The 18,355-nt window shown below is 39.0% G+C and overlaps 1 protein-coding gene across 1 annotated transcript in view; it reads left to right on the forward strand.

The window, feature by feature from the left end:
• MOSMO (modulator of smoothened) overlaps positions 1-9,707 on the forward strand; it is a 24,727-nt gene extending 15,020 nt beyond the window's left edge. The window contains exons 2-3 of the mRNA XM_072418933.1: positions 4,881-5,093; positions 5,879-9,707. Of these exons, the coding sequence (XP_072275034.1) occupies positions 4,881-5,093; positions 5,879-6,063 (398 nt within the window). The 3' untranslated portion in view covers positions 6,064-9,707. The remainder of the gene's footprint in view (positions 1-4,880; positions 5,094-5,878) is intronic.
• The last annotated feature ends 8,648 nt before the right edge of the window (positions 9,708-18,355 follow it).

Genomic DNA, 18,355 nt, shown 5'->3' on the forward strand with positions numbered 1-18,355 from the left:
ATGCAAATCACTTTCTACATGAAAGAAAGCTGCTGTACCAGAAATCTAAAACAAAAACAGACTTACTCTTCCAAGTATTTTAAGCCACCATGAGGTTGACAGGTAACAAGTACGGCTTGGGTTCCTGCAGGCCTTGTATAATTTAGAAAACTTGTTTATTTGCTAATGCATACATATTTAAAAGTGCACTTCTGATATCTAAAATGATGCCTTCACAGCTTTTATCACTTTTTATTTTAATATATTTACTTTTATTTATTCCACCTTAAAATCCTGTGTCTTTTTTTTTTGGCCTGACTTTCGCTCAACTGCCACCATTTTATATTCCTATCCTGTTTGGCTTGTCGAATTAAAAGGATCCTTGACAGCTTTTTATAGATTCTTCGTTAATATATTTTAAATGTTAAAAAAAAAAAAAAAAAACATTGGAACTGATTTTTTAAAAACTTAGGAAACAAAGAACTCTACACAGAATAATAAAAAAAAAATGTTGCATAGTGTAAAGCTTGCATATTACAGGTCCACCTATCTTCCCTAGTCTTGATGGCGGGCATCTTGCTGCTGGATATTTTTGTATTGGTATTATGAAGAATACAGCAGGAGTGACACTGAATATTAGATACCTTGAAAAAAGTAGAAAGTACCGTCAGTCAATAAACTACAACCATTCAGTTTGTTGGTGAAATGCCTTTAGAGGGTAGCAGCAGTCATACTATTCAAAAATTCAGTTTAGCTTTTATTATCTTTTGCAGCATGGCGGCACGCTTGTACAGTGGGTGGTGTAGGGGGAATGCTTAAAATGGATTTGATGGATGATTTTTCCATCCATATTCCTGGTAATGAAACTATAATTGTGCTGTTTTGGGGTATACGCTCTTTGTAGTCCTCTGTCAGCTCACAGGTTTGCAGTTTCAGGACTCTGCTGACTTTGCTGCTCAGATTGAACGCATTGCAGCTGGAAACAAAGTGAATCCTAATACTGATAATGTCCATGATTGAGACTCCACTGCTAATATGTAACCAATAAAACCGTGAATACTTCCAGCTTTTTTTTTTAAGTGCTAGACTTACTGACAAGGATGCAATTAAATCCATTAAACAGATTGCAGAGGAAGCAGTCCTTTTATTCACCTTCATTAGGCAGAGAATAGTGTTTAATGATTTAAAATTCACTCCGCCTAAAGGAAAACTTCAGTCAATTGTGTGTGTGTGGGGGGATATATATTGAAAGGCTGATAAAGTTTTAATTTCAATTGTGTTCATATTGCATTTCATATACTTGCCCAACATTTACCAAGAGTGGATATTGGGAGGGTGTGGAGTGGTATATGTAAGCATTTGACGCTAGAGAATCTCTAGGGCTACGTCCGGGCTAGTGCGAATCTGGCGTTTGCACAGCACTTAATGTACATTGTTCCGATGACTGTCCTGGCGTATCCGAGTGTGACTCAGGGTGGATTTTCAAGTCAGAAATCGGTATTCCCGAGTCACACTCGAGGTACCTTAAAACATAACAAAACCCTACTTACCTTGCTCTGTCAGTGTCCACCATCGTCCTGCTGGTCCCCGCAGGTTCTGGGGGCACGGCCTTACTCCTCGATCTCCAGCTGTGAAGAGCAGAGACGATTTCCGGGGGTTTCCTGGTGATGTCGGTGCATGCGTCTGTGCCAGCGGGCGGATCCGGGGGGAATTCAAATGATTTTGTATTGGGTTCAATACAAAATAGCTGTATTGAGTCCTATACAAAATTATGCCTAAATATAGGCCTACAATGTAAAAAAAAAATTCTATGCAAAAAATATGACCGCTTTTTGCATGGAAATACGAACAGAATTAGACCGCTAGGGATGGTAAAGACATCAGTAGTATCTGTGTATTGCCGGACGGGCTGCACCCAAAGTAGAACGAGCATGCTATTCAGCTCCTTTGTAATGGCAATAAAGTTTTTTTTTTTTTTTTTTTTTTTTTTGAAGACAAATGTAAAATCACCACATTCAAAAAACATGACGGTAGGTTGATAGGCAATCTCTCAGAAATCATCCTGTCTCTCCCTCTTTTTTAAAATTTTCTCTTGTTGGAAGAGTGGGAGTTTGGTAGTGATTGGTTTTTGTTCTTAGCGGCTTTTTCTGAGGTTGGTGTACCTGACCTATCCTGGTCTATGTGAGGAGAGGCAGTGACTATGTTGAGGTGGAGGCCGGTGTCTCTGGAGACATTGCTATCATCCCACTGAGATCCCATACCTGGAGCAGCAGCAGCATACTACTGGCAGCAGGATCGGGACTCTGGCACAGTCGTGCTTAGTGCTGGGTCTCGGCGGGAGTGTGAAGAAGCAGCTGGGGTCCTTCTGTCTGCAGCGCAGTCAGGCATTTGTGTGGACTGTCCTGCTTCTACCTAACTTTCTGGGATTGGGTCCTTCTGCCTGCAAATATCAGGCCGTTGGATGCGGCACAGTCACCGTGGGCCACATAAAACGGCCAGACAGGCCAGATTCGGCCCATGAGCTTTGTGTTTGACACCTGTGCTGTATGAAGTCGTATTGATTGGAAGATGATGAAGTAGGCAAACTGGCTTGATGTAGAGGATCTCCCTGGTGGAAATGGATTCTCAGAATTGTAGAACCACAGTGACCTGTGTACTATGAAATTTCAGCAAACATAACATATATAATTTGTTGCTATATTATTAATCATACAGCTCATACAGATTGCTTTAAAAAATCCAATATTAGCCAATATTCTAAAATAGTCTAAATAGGAGAGGTGTATGTATTGATTTAATCTTGGTGTGGTGTGTCTGGGGTATTTCTTCCAGATTTCCACATTAATCCTGTGTTTATTTGGACCTGTGTGCCGAAGCATGCTGTCAGTGATTCACTCTCTCCCTGCTTCGAGTGAGCGCTCTTGTACGCGCACCTCCTGTAGATTTGTACCAGTAGCCTGCAGTTAATGGCCCTTGCTTAGTTCCCCCTCTCTGCACATGCTAAGTGTAGCAAAGTAGTAACTACTTTTTTTTTTTTACAAGCTAAAAAATGTCAAGTAGGTTTTAACTTTTCCTACTTGGGAAAAAAGTTGGACAAATTAATTGGCTGGCGTTGCACTTGTTTCTCCAATAGGCTGATGCCAACAATGCAATCCCCTCCTCAAAACCTAAAGGAAGTCAGAAAATGTTTTAGTAAACACAGTGCTGGTGAGCGCAACCTTAGGCATTGTACACACGTGCAATTATTGTCATTGGAAATGATCAATGATCTTTCACGATCATTTCCAACAACAAATGACTGCACAATACATGAACGAGTGCACTATATACAGCACCGTTCAGCTCTATGGAGAGAAGAGGGGGAAACCGACTGAGCGGTACCCTACTGCGCTCTCTGCCCCTTCACTTCCTCTACGATCAATCCTCGTCCATCGTTTGTGGATCTGCCAGGATGGTTGTTTGAAGGATTGGTGACGAGCGCTGTACACACACAAGATTATCACCTGATATCAGCCCTGAGCTGTTCGGACAAGAACCATTGCACTTGTGTAACTAGCCCTATACAGAAGTATAATCTGCTCAGCACTGATGGTGGTTCTAGCCGTCATCTAGTGCCTATGGTCAGAATTATTTTTCAAATAGTACTTTTCCTTTTAATATATATATTATATAATATATTTAAATATTGATGGTTTTGGAAATAATTGAAATTGATTTTAAAATGACTATAATCAAGCTATATCAGCGGCTGTGAGAAAATCACTGAAGGATATAAAAGTTATGTTTCTTTTAACTGGCATAGGTAACCTATAACAATGTTGTCTGTAAACAATGACAAGTTTTATTCATTAGTTTCACTGAAGAGCAGAGAATTCCACTAATCACATTTCGGCAAGACTCCACTTGCTTCTTTATAAACCATGAAATGGAAACATACTGCTAAACGTCTGTGCATTCAAGCAGATAACCTATTAGCCTCTCAAAGCCATTTAATGGATTTTGATGTCCTGCCAAGACTCATCTGGTAATAAACATTCAAACATTTAGCAATGTAAATGGTTCAATCCTATATTTACATTGACGTTCACTTACTACTTTTATGTCTGTTAATGTGTGTGTGATATCATAAGCAGAATTGATGTCACCGGCTGATCACCAAAATACTTTTTGGCTTGTTTGTCCTAGTAATTATTGTGCAAGGTTTCTGAGACATAAAAGTCGGCCTAATAAATTGGAATATATAAAACAATACCTAAAAGCAGCAGACCTAAAGTTTTAAAAACTAGTGCTAGGTTATCCGAGTTTTAAGGGAACCAGTGTTCAACGCAGAAATTATTTTAAGTTGGGTGGGAAGAAATTGTAGCCCTGTATCGTAACCCACTTTATCAGTAACCACCTAAAATTTTAGGTGGGTGGCAGCCCCTGTATTGTGACCAAACTCTTTGGTAACCACCCAAAAACAGCCGGGTGGTTGCTAAAAAGTGCCGGGTGGTGCACCCAGCTAAAAGGGTCTGGGGGGAACACTGGGGAACTATAACTGATTTGGGGTCGATTATATTTTGTCCAGAGCGGCTGTGTAGGAGGCTCCACCTGGCCACACCCTATTTGGCACTGGTAACATACAGCCCCCAAGGGCAGTAGCAGCATTACACCAGACAATGGGCCTAGGGTGAACACTGAGCAGTTCCATTTACAACTGATATTTGAATTATTGGACAACTGTTTTGTTTTTTGTGATTAGTTTACTATTTTATTTTTAACAGATAAACATATAAATGTTAATGGATACATTTTTAAATCAGCCATATTATAAAAAAAAAAAAACAATCATAGTGTTTGTATTGTATACTGAAGAACAATATTCACATTGTTAATGACTTTTTTTTCTTTTCTTTTTACAGGTGCTCTTACGCTGGGCCTTGTCAAGCAGTGTCAGACTATACATGGACGTGACAGGATCTGTATTTCTCCTCAACTCCCGCCGGAGTGGGTTGCAGCTTTGTTTTGCATTATCGTGGGAATCATATCATTGACTTTTACTTGTGGTTTGCTAGTGGCATCCCATTGGAGGAGAGAAACTACAAGATATGCCCGATGGTTAGCGTTTGCTGGCAGTAAGTGTCCCACTGTGTAAACTATTGAAGTCTTAAGAGTGTAATTTTGCACAGACATTCTATTAGAGCCTACGTTCTATTGAAAATTCAAACATTCAAGTCCATCAAGTGGGTCCTCTCTAGGGATCTGTAATTGGTGGTGAACAAAATGCTGGTGTCAGTTCTTTGGTATCTATGTATTGTGCTTTTTGTGCATACAATCTATTTAGTAAGGAAAATGAAAAACTTGATTATGTTTTACGGTTTTCCCTTTAACTCCCATCTTTTTGTCAGTGTAAGAAAAGAGTAAAGCAAAAGGTTCCGCTCCTGAGCTGCATTCATTTTGTGTCTTGTAGGATGTTTTAGTACTTCGGAATTAAAAAAACATATGCAACATTTAGCCAATATATAGTTACATAGTAAATCAGGTTGGAAGAAGACCATAAGTCCATCAAGTTCAACCACTAGGGAAATAAACATACGTTTGGAATAAAAAAAAGTACACAACTTTTAGCCAATTTATAGTTACATAGTAAGTCAGGTTGAAAGAAGACATAAGCCTATCAAGTTCAACCACTAGAGAAATAAACATATTTCAGATATAAAACCCTATGGACATAGTTGATCCAGAGGAAGGCAAAAAAACCCTGCTACAATTTGCTCCAACGGGAAAAAATTCCTTCCTGATTCCATGAGGCAATCGGATGTTCCCTGGATCAACAGTCTCTGTTATCTTTGTTTTAAAATAAATAAATGTATTTCATAAATATTTTCATAACTAATCATTTCTATTTCTCTTTCCACAGTGGCCCTTTTCTGTTTTGCAGCATTAATATTCCCTGTAGGATTTTACGTCAATGAAGTTGGTGGACAACCCTACAAACTTCCCAACAACACCGTAGTTGGGTCCTCTTATGTACTTTTTGTCTTATCCATTTTCTTTACTATAGTGGGACTATTATTTGCAGGCAAAGTTTGTTTACCTGGCTGATGTACAGGGGGATCAACAAGACTTTTTATTGCAATGGACATTATATATTTGTCGGGAGGGGAGGTGGGAAAGGGGTTCTTTGAAACCTCCAAGAACACCTGAAAAGAGACAAGAGAACTGAGAAGATAATAGACATGAACTTGTTCTCACTATGCACTTTGGATCAAATGGAGAGCCTTTCTTTCCACAACCAAATACCAATATCATAGACTGATCTCCTGAGCATATTTATGCCATCAGGTCTGCACTGTGACGTGGACTCGTGAAGAACGCTTTACACTGACAAACAAAATTGACCTTTATTACTGTACCCAACTCCTGTTTTCATTGTCTGCGGGAATAGCAAATGAAGAGTAAACCAAGAGCATTTATGAACTATCTATGACATAGGAGCATTTAAAGCCAAGTGGGGCTGGCCTCACTTTAGAAAGAGCATTTATTAGAAGATTAACAACACAAAAACTTGGTAGCCAGAGAGTCTGTAACACTAAGGAATGTACAGCTTAAAAGTCTGTTCAACCTCTGTGACTTCTAATGGCTGAAAGCTTGGTTTTACAAAATGGATGTGCTCTAGCCAGTTTCCTGTACTTTTGGGTTCAACTGTCCAGCTGTAGAGGCATTTGCAGCACACTTGTCCGCATATTCTGGTACAAAAATAGGGGTGGGTGTCATTTGACAATAAAAAATTGTTTGAATGGTGCTTTGAAAATGCAAAAAGGAATGTTGAATTCCTTTTAGAAGCACACAGGATACTGTAATTTTGGAATTCTGTTGGATATATATAAAAAACAAACACTAATATTCTAGTTTGGGGGGGTGGGCTCTTCCTTCATGTTTATATAAATATATATTTTTGCTGACGCAGTATACAGTGTAAATACAGGCAGTTCTGGGAAAAGAATACTAAAAGCTTCGCTAGCAAAATCACTGTGGTGCGCCAACTTGAACCGATAGATAACTAAAGCCATTTTTCGAAGACTGCATAGTGAAGAGTCTTCATTTTACCTCATACTTCGTAGCAGCCCTCAGTTTTTGTTTTTCTGACAAATATATCAAAAAAAAAAAATCACTCATTCTTGTTTTTCACCTAAAGTTTTCGGGCCATAACATATCGCACAAAGAAACAACATTTTGTACTAGTCTGGATAGGCATCAGAGGTGGATAACAAAACACTGGAACTTCCTTGACAATAAAATGTTTAATTGTGATTTTAAGAAGTGGGACTTTGTAAACACGTCTGCAGTATCGCAGTCACCAAATATATGCTATGCTGATTTTTTTTTTATGATTGTATGGGCGTGCCTTTCACCAATTTATTACAGTACCCTGTGGACAAGCTTGTAAGGTGTGTGACAAATACAATTCCATTCTAGCGGGCAACATTCCAGCAGTTCTTGGTGTCCAAGCTTGCCAACCCCTGCTGTCCCTTTGCAATACTATTGGCTGGTGAGACGGCCCATAAGCTGCCAATAGGAACATAAGGGCCAGGACTTGGAATCAAGCTCCAAATTTGACCAGAATAGCTGGTGTTTTGTTGCAGTGGCAGCAGTTGGCAAGTCTGCAGCAGTTTGTGTATGTTCTAGCAATGGGGAAGTCAGAATTGGGATCATACCCCCTGCAAATTTTAAAACTCAGCTAAAGTTTCAGTTTAAATCAACTAAAAACATTCCAGATGCATCAAAGAAGTGTACAAAGTCTTTTTGTAGAAAAACCTTTGCACTGTCGTCTTCCTTCAAAGATGAACCCTTCTCTCTATGTAGAAGTAATGGTCTCTCTGCAGAGGTCCTGGAGACAGGCCTAAAGCTCTGCAATAAACAGATTTGTCCTTTTTGTTTTGATGCGACTGAAATATATTTGATTTAAACTGAAATGTTTGCAATCTAAAAACTTTAACACTAATTATGTTCTGTCTTCACTTATTTTGTAGCAAATGTATTTTTGTTTTTCTTTCATTTATTGTCATTTGTGTCCTCATTTTAGGGGGAATTTCCCCTTTCTTCCTTCATTGGTAATAACCATATTTGGCTGAGCCAGATTGCTGCTGCACATAAAAAATGTTATGTGCAGCAGTAAAATGTTCCTGTCTGCCATCCTACATTAGACGTGACACAATAACATGAGCAAGATGAAAACCCTATCGAGAGTCTCACCTTTCCCAAATATTTCTTGGATGAAAAATGGATTATGTTTAAAGTATTAAAGTGTATGTATAAACAAAATGTTTGGTGTAGAGGAAGTAAGGGTTAAAGCAGAACTAAACATTAAAAGTTGCAAGCAGGCAGGATGTTTATTGTACAGGTGCTGTTGCTTCTACAATAAAAAAACGGTTTTCCTGCCTTCCTATTCACAATTTTAGTACACTTCACACCATTCCTCACGGACACCGTAATCCTTACCTAATCCCATCTTGATTGCTCAGGCCACGGGAGATAATTTTATTTTCCAGCATGTTGGGGTAAGCTGGAATACTCATTTCAGAAAGATTGCGGACAGGCAGGTTAGTATGTATTCCTGCAAAAAAAGGACACCCCCTATTCCTTTCTGCAATAATTAACCTGCCTGCACACAATTTTATTTCTGCTTTAAAACCCCCTTGGCCCACTTTCTGTCCTGAGCTACATACACACGTCAGATGATTCTCGTTTGATAATAAAAGTGGGAGAGAGCGCAGGCACGTGCCGCTCCGTCGCTCTCCCCCTCTCCATAGAGCAGAACGGTGCTGTACGTACACCGCTCGTTTATGCATCATGCAGTCTTTTGTCGTCGGTAAGGATTTTGAAAGGTCCTTTCCAACAACAGGTATTGCATGTGTGTACTCAGCCTTAGAAACATAGCAGGAAATCTTACCAAAGTGATGAAAATTTCTGTTAGACAGTTGTGACCGGGAAACGTGTCCCTGTTGGAAGATTCCCTCACAAATCTTGCTCTTAAGGTGATTTGAATTTCCCATCTACAATCTAGCTTGTGACAGTGGTCACAAGGACAACTAGAGCGATCAATCTCCCAAGTAAGACACAATGATAAAAAAGTAAAAACTTTACAGATGGTCTAACCCTTCTTTCTTTAGCAAACAAAGTGTTTTGCTTAGTGATACGCTTTATGTAAATGTTTAGCAGGATTTCGGTTTTATTCTGCCATAAAAGTGTCAGGTATTGGTCAGAACAACTATGCAGTTGCCAAATAAACACTGCAGTGTGTCCTTTATGGTAACAAGATTCGTGTGCATCAGTATACAAATCCCATGCAAATGTTTGTTATTTGGCTTTTTTTTTTTTTTCTTGCATTTACGAAGTTAATCTGCTACACATAGCTGCATTTTTACCAGCGATCACTCCAAGCACAGCTATAGACTTTGAATCAAGAGTATGCTACAGGAGATGTCATTACTAGGTCAAGATGATGTAAATACTTTTGTTCTGTAATGTGTGTTTCTTGTTATGACTAATTTATTATCAGTCAGATGGACGTTCTTAAATTATTTCATGTGAGGCTTTTTTTTATTTTTACATTTACCCATCATCCCTTGCATCCGTTTAATTTTTCATGACATTGCATTCTGTAAATACAAATTGATTGTCACCTATATTGAGATATTTGCAGAAAAATACATATAAATGGGGAAAAATCCTTCAGATGACAAAAATGGTGTTGAATACTTTATTGCTTTGCGTGTGTGAGATTTTACAGCTTCAAACTATTTTAACCAAAGTCATAAAATTGTGTGCACTCCCCTTTTGCTGCATCTCTTTGTAGTTCTCTTCATTGGCTTCCATTTCACCTTAGAATCAAATTCTAGCTCCCGTGCTTTGCCTTCAAATCCCCACACAGTTCTTATCCCACTTACCTTTCTGACCTGATAGAAAAAGACCCCCCAGCTGCTCTCTTCATTTCTCTAATATTATACAACTGACTTCCTCACTCATAACCTCCTCACACGCACTGCTCCAAGACTTTTTTTAGAGCTCCTCAGACTCTGCAATGGTCTTCCTCATCCTATTTGCCTTGCTCCTACTTTCTGCTCATTTAAAAGAGTCCTTAAAACTATTTTTTTCAAACTTGCCTACCCTTCTTTTCTTTTAAAACCCTCACTACTTCCCACCACTCCATCTCTTCCCTCCTATTTTGTGCTACTTCCCCCACCTCCTAGATTGTAAGCTCTTCGGGGCAGGGTCCTCTCCTCCTCCTGTGTCACTGTCTGTCATTTTCTACCTCTTTATTGTCAGCCCTGTGTAATATGTTAGTGCTATATAAAACCTGTTTATTAATTATAATAATAATAATACAATAGGCTTACTGAAACAGTAACTTCCATTAAGTAATTTTGCATAAGGAGGGAAAAAACACCATAAACAAAGATTTTAGGCATGCACCTCTTCTTTATCCTGGAAGGAGCATTTGTACATGGGGTTTCTCTGTCATTAACTATACATAATGTGTGAATAAAATGCACCAGGAGGTGTACACAGACTAATCTGTATAAAATAGCTTGCACATGTAAGATCCCTGTCCTACTACGCATAAATCCGACTTTACATGAGACTGCTAATGAATGCTGCTATTGTGCAAAAGAGGTCAGTAGCTGTCAATCAGGTGATTTTCCATTATATTCCCCTTTGATCCCCTCCTATCAGTTACTAAAAAGTTGAGAGAGGTAAAGATTGTGGGTTATCTCAGAAAGTTACAGACTCTTGAGGAATAGGAGGGGTCCATACTATGAAATTACCGTATTTTTCGGACTATAAGACGCACCAGGTTTTCCGCACAAGGGAAAACAAGAAAAAAAAAATTGATTTGATTTCCCCTGAGATCCAGCGTGCGGCACTTGTGCCCGCCCATGAAGGCGTGATATTGCAATACATTAGTAGAATTGTGAAAATCCACAGATCTGGATTTAAATGAAATCCCTGAAGTTTTTCCTGAAGATCTGTGGTAAAAAGGAGGTTACTTCTATACTCTAGATCTCAAGCAGCTGCAGTCAGCACATATCATTAATTAAACTGTAATGTATCCTGTAGATTCTGGAGCTTCTACATAAAGTGATTATGTTAGTGGTTCCCAGACGTGTACACTTAATTTAGTTTTGTGAAGATAAATTAAAAACAGTTTACTAAAAAGCCAAAGCTACTGCATGGCAATACTACTTCCCCACCCTTTATTGGTGTTTAGGTTGTCTTCAGACCCGGTCTTGGGAGCTCATCATTATTATACTTTTGCCATATTTAAAAAAAAAAAAAAACTATATGCAGTGTTCTCCCCAGCCCCTTTTAGCTGGGCGCACCACCCAGCACTTTTCAGTAACCCCCCGGCTGTATACAGGGGCAGCTACCTGCCTACAATTTCTTCCCACCCAGCTTAAAAGAATTTCTAGGTTGAACACTGCCTGTAAGTATACTTACATTTATTATATATATATATAATGTAGCCTGTTGAAATCTGGACCTACATAATTTTTAAGTGACTGCCTCAAAATAAAAAAATGCAGCCTCTAATGAAGGGTCAAAGGACTATTTAAATTCTGTGTGCTTAATCACATGATTTTTTAATGAGTTAAAGTGACTTTTTATACATCACAACATTTTAAAGCTATAAATGCTTCCTAAGGCACAAAAAGATCCTGCATGGATTTCTTAGGGCTCTATACATAAAACTGGAAATTCCTTAGATTCCTTAAAATTGGATTCCTCCAAACATTCCCTAATGGGAATCTTCTAGGTCCATGTGTTTCAAAGGCAATAAATGATTCCCACCAGGGAATGTACCAGAGCCAACAATACGTAACTGCACTCTACACTTCCATCTGTGTGTGCATACTGTATATGCGCATTGTTCTGCCTTCCCAGACTCAGCACTGGAAGTGTGATCCCCAAAACTTCCCATTTGTCCAGAGATATCCATAACTTTACAATTTCACCAGTTTGGGCAAACAGTTGATGCTATCATGACACTTCACAGAATGTTAAGAAGTTTATTCAAAAATGTGAGGATCCGAACATCTGATAAGTCAAAAGATGATGGCATGAAACACTCCAATACATGTGGACAAGATGAAGTAGACCAGAGGGGCTAACAATTGAAGCTACAGGAAGAGAAGGAGGACAAACTACAAGGGGTTATATTTCAAACAACAGTATTAGCCAGCATACACAATGCATGTGAAATTAAAGTGAAACTATATTTTAAGCATAAAAGTTGCAAACTGATGGAATATTAATTGCAAAAAGCACAGGCAGAGTGATACTTTTTCCTGTAATCCCGGCTGCAAGGAATTTTATGTGATTCTGGCCTGGGCAATCCAGATGGCAAAACCTTAAGGAGGACCGAGTAAAGAAGCTGCTTCCCAAGATGGAGCAACAAGAGTTTGGGGTAACATTGCAAACGATGAGCTACATTTTTTTATTGCAGAAAAGACATCACCTATCTTTTCTGGAGTAAACCTGCTGGCTTACGATTTATTATTTTTATCTTATGTTCTGCCACACATACAGCTCTTGTTATTGGCCATTCACTTTAATGAACAACATATTGGTTTTAGGTTCAATTTGAAGTTGTCATGTTTCAAGTCTTTTTCCTTATATCCATACACAATCTTTATTATACAAATAAATATTAATACAGGCTTTACCTATGACAAAGGATTCCCAAAACATGTTTTTTTTTTAATACAAAGAGCAACAGAAGTGGTTCTTACATGGTGGTTGATTTACCAAATGTGTTTCATTTTGTAAAGGATTTTTCACTTGACTAACTGAAAGTGGTATAAATTCAATTTACAAACAATAATTACATGCAAGGAAACATGCTTGAATGAACAACTTCCAGATTCTTAGTGAGTCAGTGTGTCAGCTTTCTATTGGCCAGTGGTACCCCAAAAGGATGCCTGGAAAACCCTGTAATTATTCTGTAAAAAATCTACTCCAGACGATTTATTAGTAATGCACTAATGCAGGGGGTACAGCGGTCCAGGATTTCATCTTTCAGCCATAAGGATGATTGTAGCCCCCCATATCCTTAATATTTCTGCCAGTGAAAAACAATCTAATATAGTTTTTATTTTCTTTCAGACCTACAAGTTAAAAAGGAAAGATTAGTTGCAAAGAGTATAAAAACACTTATGATACATGATGCCTTTACAGCAAAAGTGGCTTCCACATAATGCAAAATGTATTGCCTATGGGAGTGCTATGTGTTAATTATAGTTCTTACTATTTAGGACTTTTCCTTGCACAAAGTCACACTTTATGTATAATCATTGTTAAGATCCATATACTAGAAGACCTGTCCATTAGCTGCCAAACAAATCATTCTGGCTGAGCTAATGTAACAGCTCAATGATCTTAGGTAAAAGGAAAATTTTCCTGCTGCATGGACTGCATCCAAATTAGTCCATGTCTGGAGTGTCTCACTTTAGGTTTGCACATTTATGCTCAGGGGTGTTAATCCTGTTACAGTATATAGAAATGCAGGGTGCACGTAGACAAAACAAGCCAAGTCACTGCACACATGCACATCGTGATGTACGCTCAGTGGCAAATATTCACTCATGGTTCAGGTATACAAGGTGGCACACAGTTTTACTGCGTGCTGGCATTCACACAAATGCACATTCTGGCACAGGGCAAAAGAATTGGACAGCTTGATTGAACACAGCACACACATAAATTGTGCACACTTAGACGCGGCACTCAATCACAATGCCAGATGATTTATTAGGTCACCATGAGCCAAGTTGGCATCGCTCCATCAAGGTGCACATAGTGTCAATCCATAGTAATATGACATGCACATTTATGGTGTTCAGACAGAACCTTCTATTGTGTGTTACTTCCCCCACCTCCTAGATTGTAAGCTCTTCGGGGCAGGGTCCTCTCCTCCTCCCGTGTCACTGTCTGTATATGTCTGTCATTTGCAACCCCTATTTAATGTAGAGCGCTGTGTAATATGTTGGCGCTATATAAATCATGTTTATTAATAATAATGGTGCATGCTCAATCACACTGCATGCCTACTGATGGCAAAGGCACAATTATATGATACCCACCTAGCCATGATACTTACTCAATCACATTGCAGACTGACAGACTACACAAAACATATCACTTTGTTTACTATTACAGTCAATCAGGTATACAGCACACAGACAAACTGCACAGAGAACAGACAGCACACTGCCAAAGCACACACCTCATGGCCCTTTAAAGCAAGAATACACAAAAAAATCTAAATATAGCATTCATTTTATTGATATGTGTATATGGAAAGTTTCTGTATGCAAAGGAAGCATATTATTTTAACATGTTTGTTATTTCAGTCTCTTGCAGTAAAATAATTAGCATGGAACAATTCACCAATAAACTCTTGCATTCATGGGCCAATTATGTCCAGGAAGTCCTTGCATGTTGCTGGGCATCATTCAGGCCAGATGTGGACTGACCAGGATCAGGTGTGGCACAAAAGGTACTGGACTGAAAAAAAAAGCCCCAATCAAACCAGAACGCCCTATGTACCAAACAAAACAGACTAAAATGTAAACCCTTGAGACAAACAAATTGGTGCCTCCTTCAATTAAACCAGAAAAAGGCCTAAATTTGGGTTTCAAAAAAAAAAAATTACTTTTTGCAAACTGCTCATGCCAAGGCAATTTATAATCAGCAACCTTTTGGACATCTGAAGCTACATCCTTTTGGATAGCTAACATAGCCACAATCAAAGAGTGCTTCTCATCTGATATGAACCAGACAGAAACATATGTTTATGACACCCAGGACAAACTACCAAAAGTTAAACCAAAGTTTAACACCCCCCATACAGGCTTCAACACTGTAAAAGCATCCCCTCCTTTTCTACTGTGTGGTTAAAATACCATTTTCTACTAGGTGATCTATTACCAGAAGTCTCTATAAAGCCCCTGAAGAAGCCAAACAGTGAAACGCGTCGGGATCTGAGACAATTGCATTATGCGTGATCACTTTAAGCTGTTGTAACAACTACTGCTTTAGCTAGACAGCCATTAATGTATTTACTAATACTATCTTATATGTATTGTAGCTTGGATGCTTTGTACCTTGAGTAAAACTCAACTTAAATATGCCCAAAAGCCCCTCTAAGCCTGTTCTATTTTTCTTTCTATATTGGAGTAAACAGGGATGGCCTATAACAAAGACAACCTATATAGAGGAGTTCAACCTAATATCTTTCTTTTCTTTCATATAATCAGCAACTTACAGAATGCCCTCCTATTAAGAGGATTTCCTGATACTTAGGAGACGTTCAGGTACAACTTACCTGCACCCAAATGTGGCAGACAATCCTTTGCCATATTATAAACCCCTCTCCCTAATAAGCACAAGGTACAAGGGTTCATTGTTTGCTGTTAGGACGGTTTGGGGGTCTGCTTCAACTTATTTAATTGGGATATAAATTATTGTCAAATAAAAATTTTAGGAGAATATTGGGTTAAAAGCCAGAAAAATGCATTATTTGCTCATAGCTGCACAGACGTAGCATGTTTTAAACTAAGCTTGTTTTTGCTTGTATTTTTGGAGCTCTGCTTTTTTTTTCAGTTAAATTAATGATACGGTTAGGCTCCAGAGGATATTATATTCCTTTGCTTCCCTGCCTCCAGCCATGCAGAATGAGTGTGATAAGTGTGCTATACTGCAGCACAATAGAATTTTTTTCTACAAGTGGCCCGGTCTCTGGGGACACTAGCAAGACATTATAAAACCATTAGAGGCTATGTTCCAGTAAAGCATTTTATGTGATCTGATCCATGAGGATGGAGAAAATACATTAACACTGGCAGAGACATGTCAGAATACATGTTACAATCTATACATCAAAGAAAAGTCAAATGTGGTGTTACTATTTTATCATGCATAGTAAATCCATTAAATTCTCTTGTTGTGACTTTATGCAGCTTTGAGAATGAGTTCTTCCAGAATGAGAAAATGTGTGAAAGACAGCTCATGTACATCAGATGGCATCTATTTCCCATTCAGTATACTTCTATTTTAAAGAAACTCCAATAATTGCGCCTAATGCTCAAATCAAGGTTTGTTTTATATTATTTGTTACTTTTGAAGTATATGTTGTGAATAAATCATTTTTCAATATAGAAGGTTGTCACTATAAAAAGCAGTGAATCTGACATTCACCAAAACATCTTCCAGATCCAAAATGTTTAATAGCAGTGATTGATTCTCTACCAGGGAATGATAATATAAATGATATATATTTGTATATAATAACCTTATGTATAAAACTCGTTAAGCAAAAAGAACTGGGCAGCATGGTGGCTCAGTGGTTAACGCTTTTTGCAGTGCTAGGTCCCAGGTTTCAATCTCACCCAGGGCACTATCTGCATGGAGTTTGTAGGTTCTCCCTGTGTTTTTGTGAGTTTCCTCCCATATTCCTAAAACATGCTGTTAGGTTAATTGGCTTCCCCCCAAAGTTGACCCTAGACTCTGTAAACACATATGACTATGGTAGGGACATTAGATTGTGAGCTCCTTTGAGGGAGAGCTGGTGACATGACTATGGACTTTGTACAGCGCTATGTAAAATGTTGGTGCTATATAAATGCTGTGTAATAATAATACCTGGACATGAATTTGTCAAGCAGTGGGGTTCATTTAAGTTATGTTCAGACTGGTGGGGCTCAGGTGTGGTTACTGTTTTCTCACACCCCTGGCATGTAGCATATCACCCGCAATGACCCATAGAGAATGAACGGAGGCAGTGGTGAGTATTGCTGCTTGCCATCTGATGTAACATTGTAAAACTTTGATTCTTTGGCTAAGTGGCCAAGTGACTAGCAAGTCACTAGCTGCAGGAGCAACATATAAACCAATGTTTCGGCCACCGTTCTGAAAACAACCTTATCCTCCCTGGCGGTATGATTAATGAGGATTTTATAAATGTAAAAGCGGTACATTTAAAAATTCTCATTATTTTAAATTTCTCTCCTGGTCCCGCCTACCTTCGTAACGGTCCTGCCATCGAGCCTAAGACTCGCGAGCAAATGCCTACCCGGCATCTGCTTTCCCTGGCCTCGCGTCCCCAACGTTCACATGCCGGGGCTGCAGATGCCGAATGGGCATCGCCAAGTTACGCAGATGCCTGTTCGGCATTGCCAGCGGAAGAGGATGCCGGGCATTGTTGGAGGATGCTGCGGACTTACCTGGAGGACGCTGCAAGCTCTGCTGGAAGAGGTGCGCTGGACTGTGGGAAGAAGGTAGGAGTTTTAAACTCCCTGGCAATTCCACCCCGAGCCACACTCATGAACAGGGAGGTTAAGCTACGTACGTTAGATGATTTTTCCCCGAGATGAACAGTTGTGCTAGTACCTGCGAAAATCTAATGTGAACGCCTCCCCAATGTCATTCATAAATGACCGATCAGGAATGATCGCTGTGCAATCCTGTGGAGGAGAGCACAGCAGGGGGCTTCTTGCTCATTCTCCCCCTCTCCTCTCCATTGAACAGAATTGTGCTGTGTGTACAACGCTTGATCATTCATGTGTCACAGGAATCTCAAAAGATCTTTTCCATGGACAATCATCTGATTTACACCTGTCACCTGTATAGGGCTTTAGTAAAGGCTAAAGTTTACTTTTTTATTATTACTCTGCAAGGTGAAGTTCTGACCTAAGCTCATACCTTCTGACTGTGCCTGATTTGGAGGGTCTCTCCCCCTTTTTGGTGCATATACACCTCCTGCCCCAGACAATTCATCCAGCCTCTATATTTCATTTATTTTTCAAAGCTATGATAAACAAAATGTATTGATAAAAAAAAGCAATTGTCATTTTACATTTCTTGCATGATAATTGTTTATGGTCTGCAAAAAGGGAGCATGGCAGGGGTGTGTTATTTGCCTATATGTTTAAGCTCAAAAGTGTCCTTATTCCCTATCTCCAGAAGTTGAGCGATATGTCAGCCATCCCATCAAGTAAAATTCATGTATTTCTACATTTCCTAAAATTGCCAAATAATTTAGGTGAAGGGTTAGGTACTCTGTAAGCAGAACACACCCATCAATTTGCTGCTTATGAGAACAAATTACAGGAGTTCCCTGTTTGGCCAAATACTTCTATTAGTCACATGTTTTCAATAAAACAAAAAAAGATCAGAGGATGGTAATAAAAAAAAATCTCTCCCACTTTTACTTTTTTTTTGTTGCATTTTACTGGCACAAGTGATGGGCACTATTTCTTCCACTGACACAAGTAATGGGGCTTTTTTCCCTCCTATTGATGATAATGATATGGCATTATTCCTTCTACTGACAGCG

This window comes from Pyxicephalus adspersus, chromosome 7, assembly GCF_032062135.1.
Source record: "Pyxicephalus adspersus chromosome 7, UCB_Pads_2.0, whole genome shotgun sequence".
Taxonomy (NCBI): domain Eukaryota; kingdom Metazoa; phylum Chordata; class Amphibia; order Anura; family Pyxicephalidae; genus Pyxicephalus; species Pyxicephalus adspersus.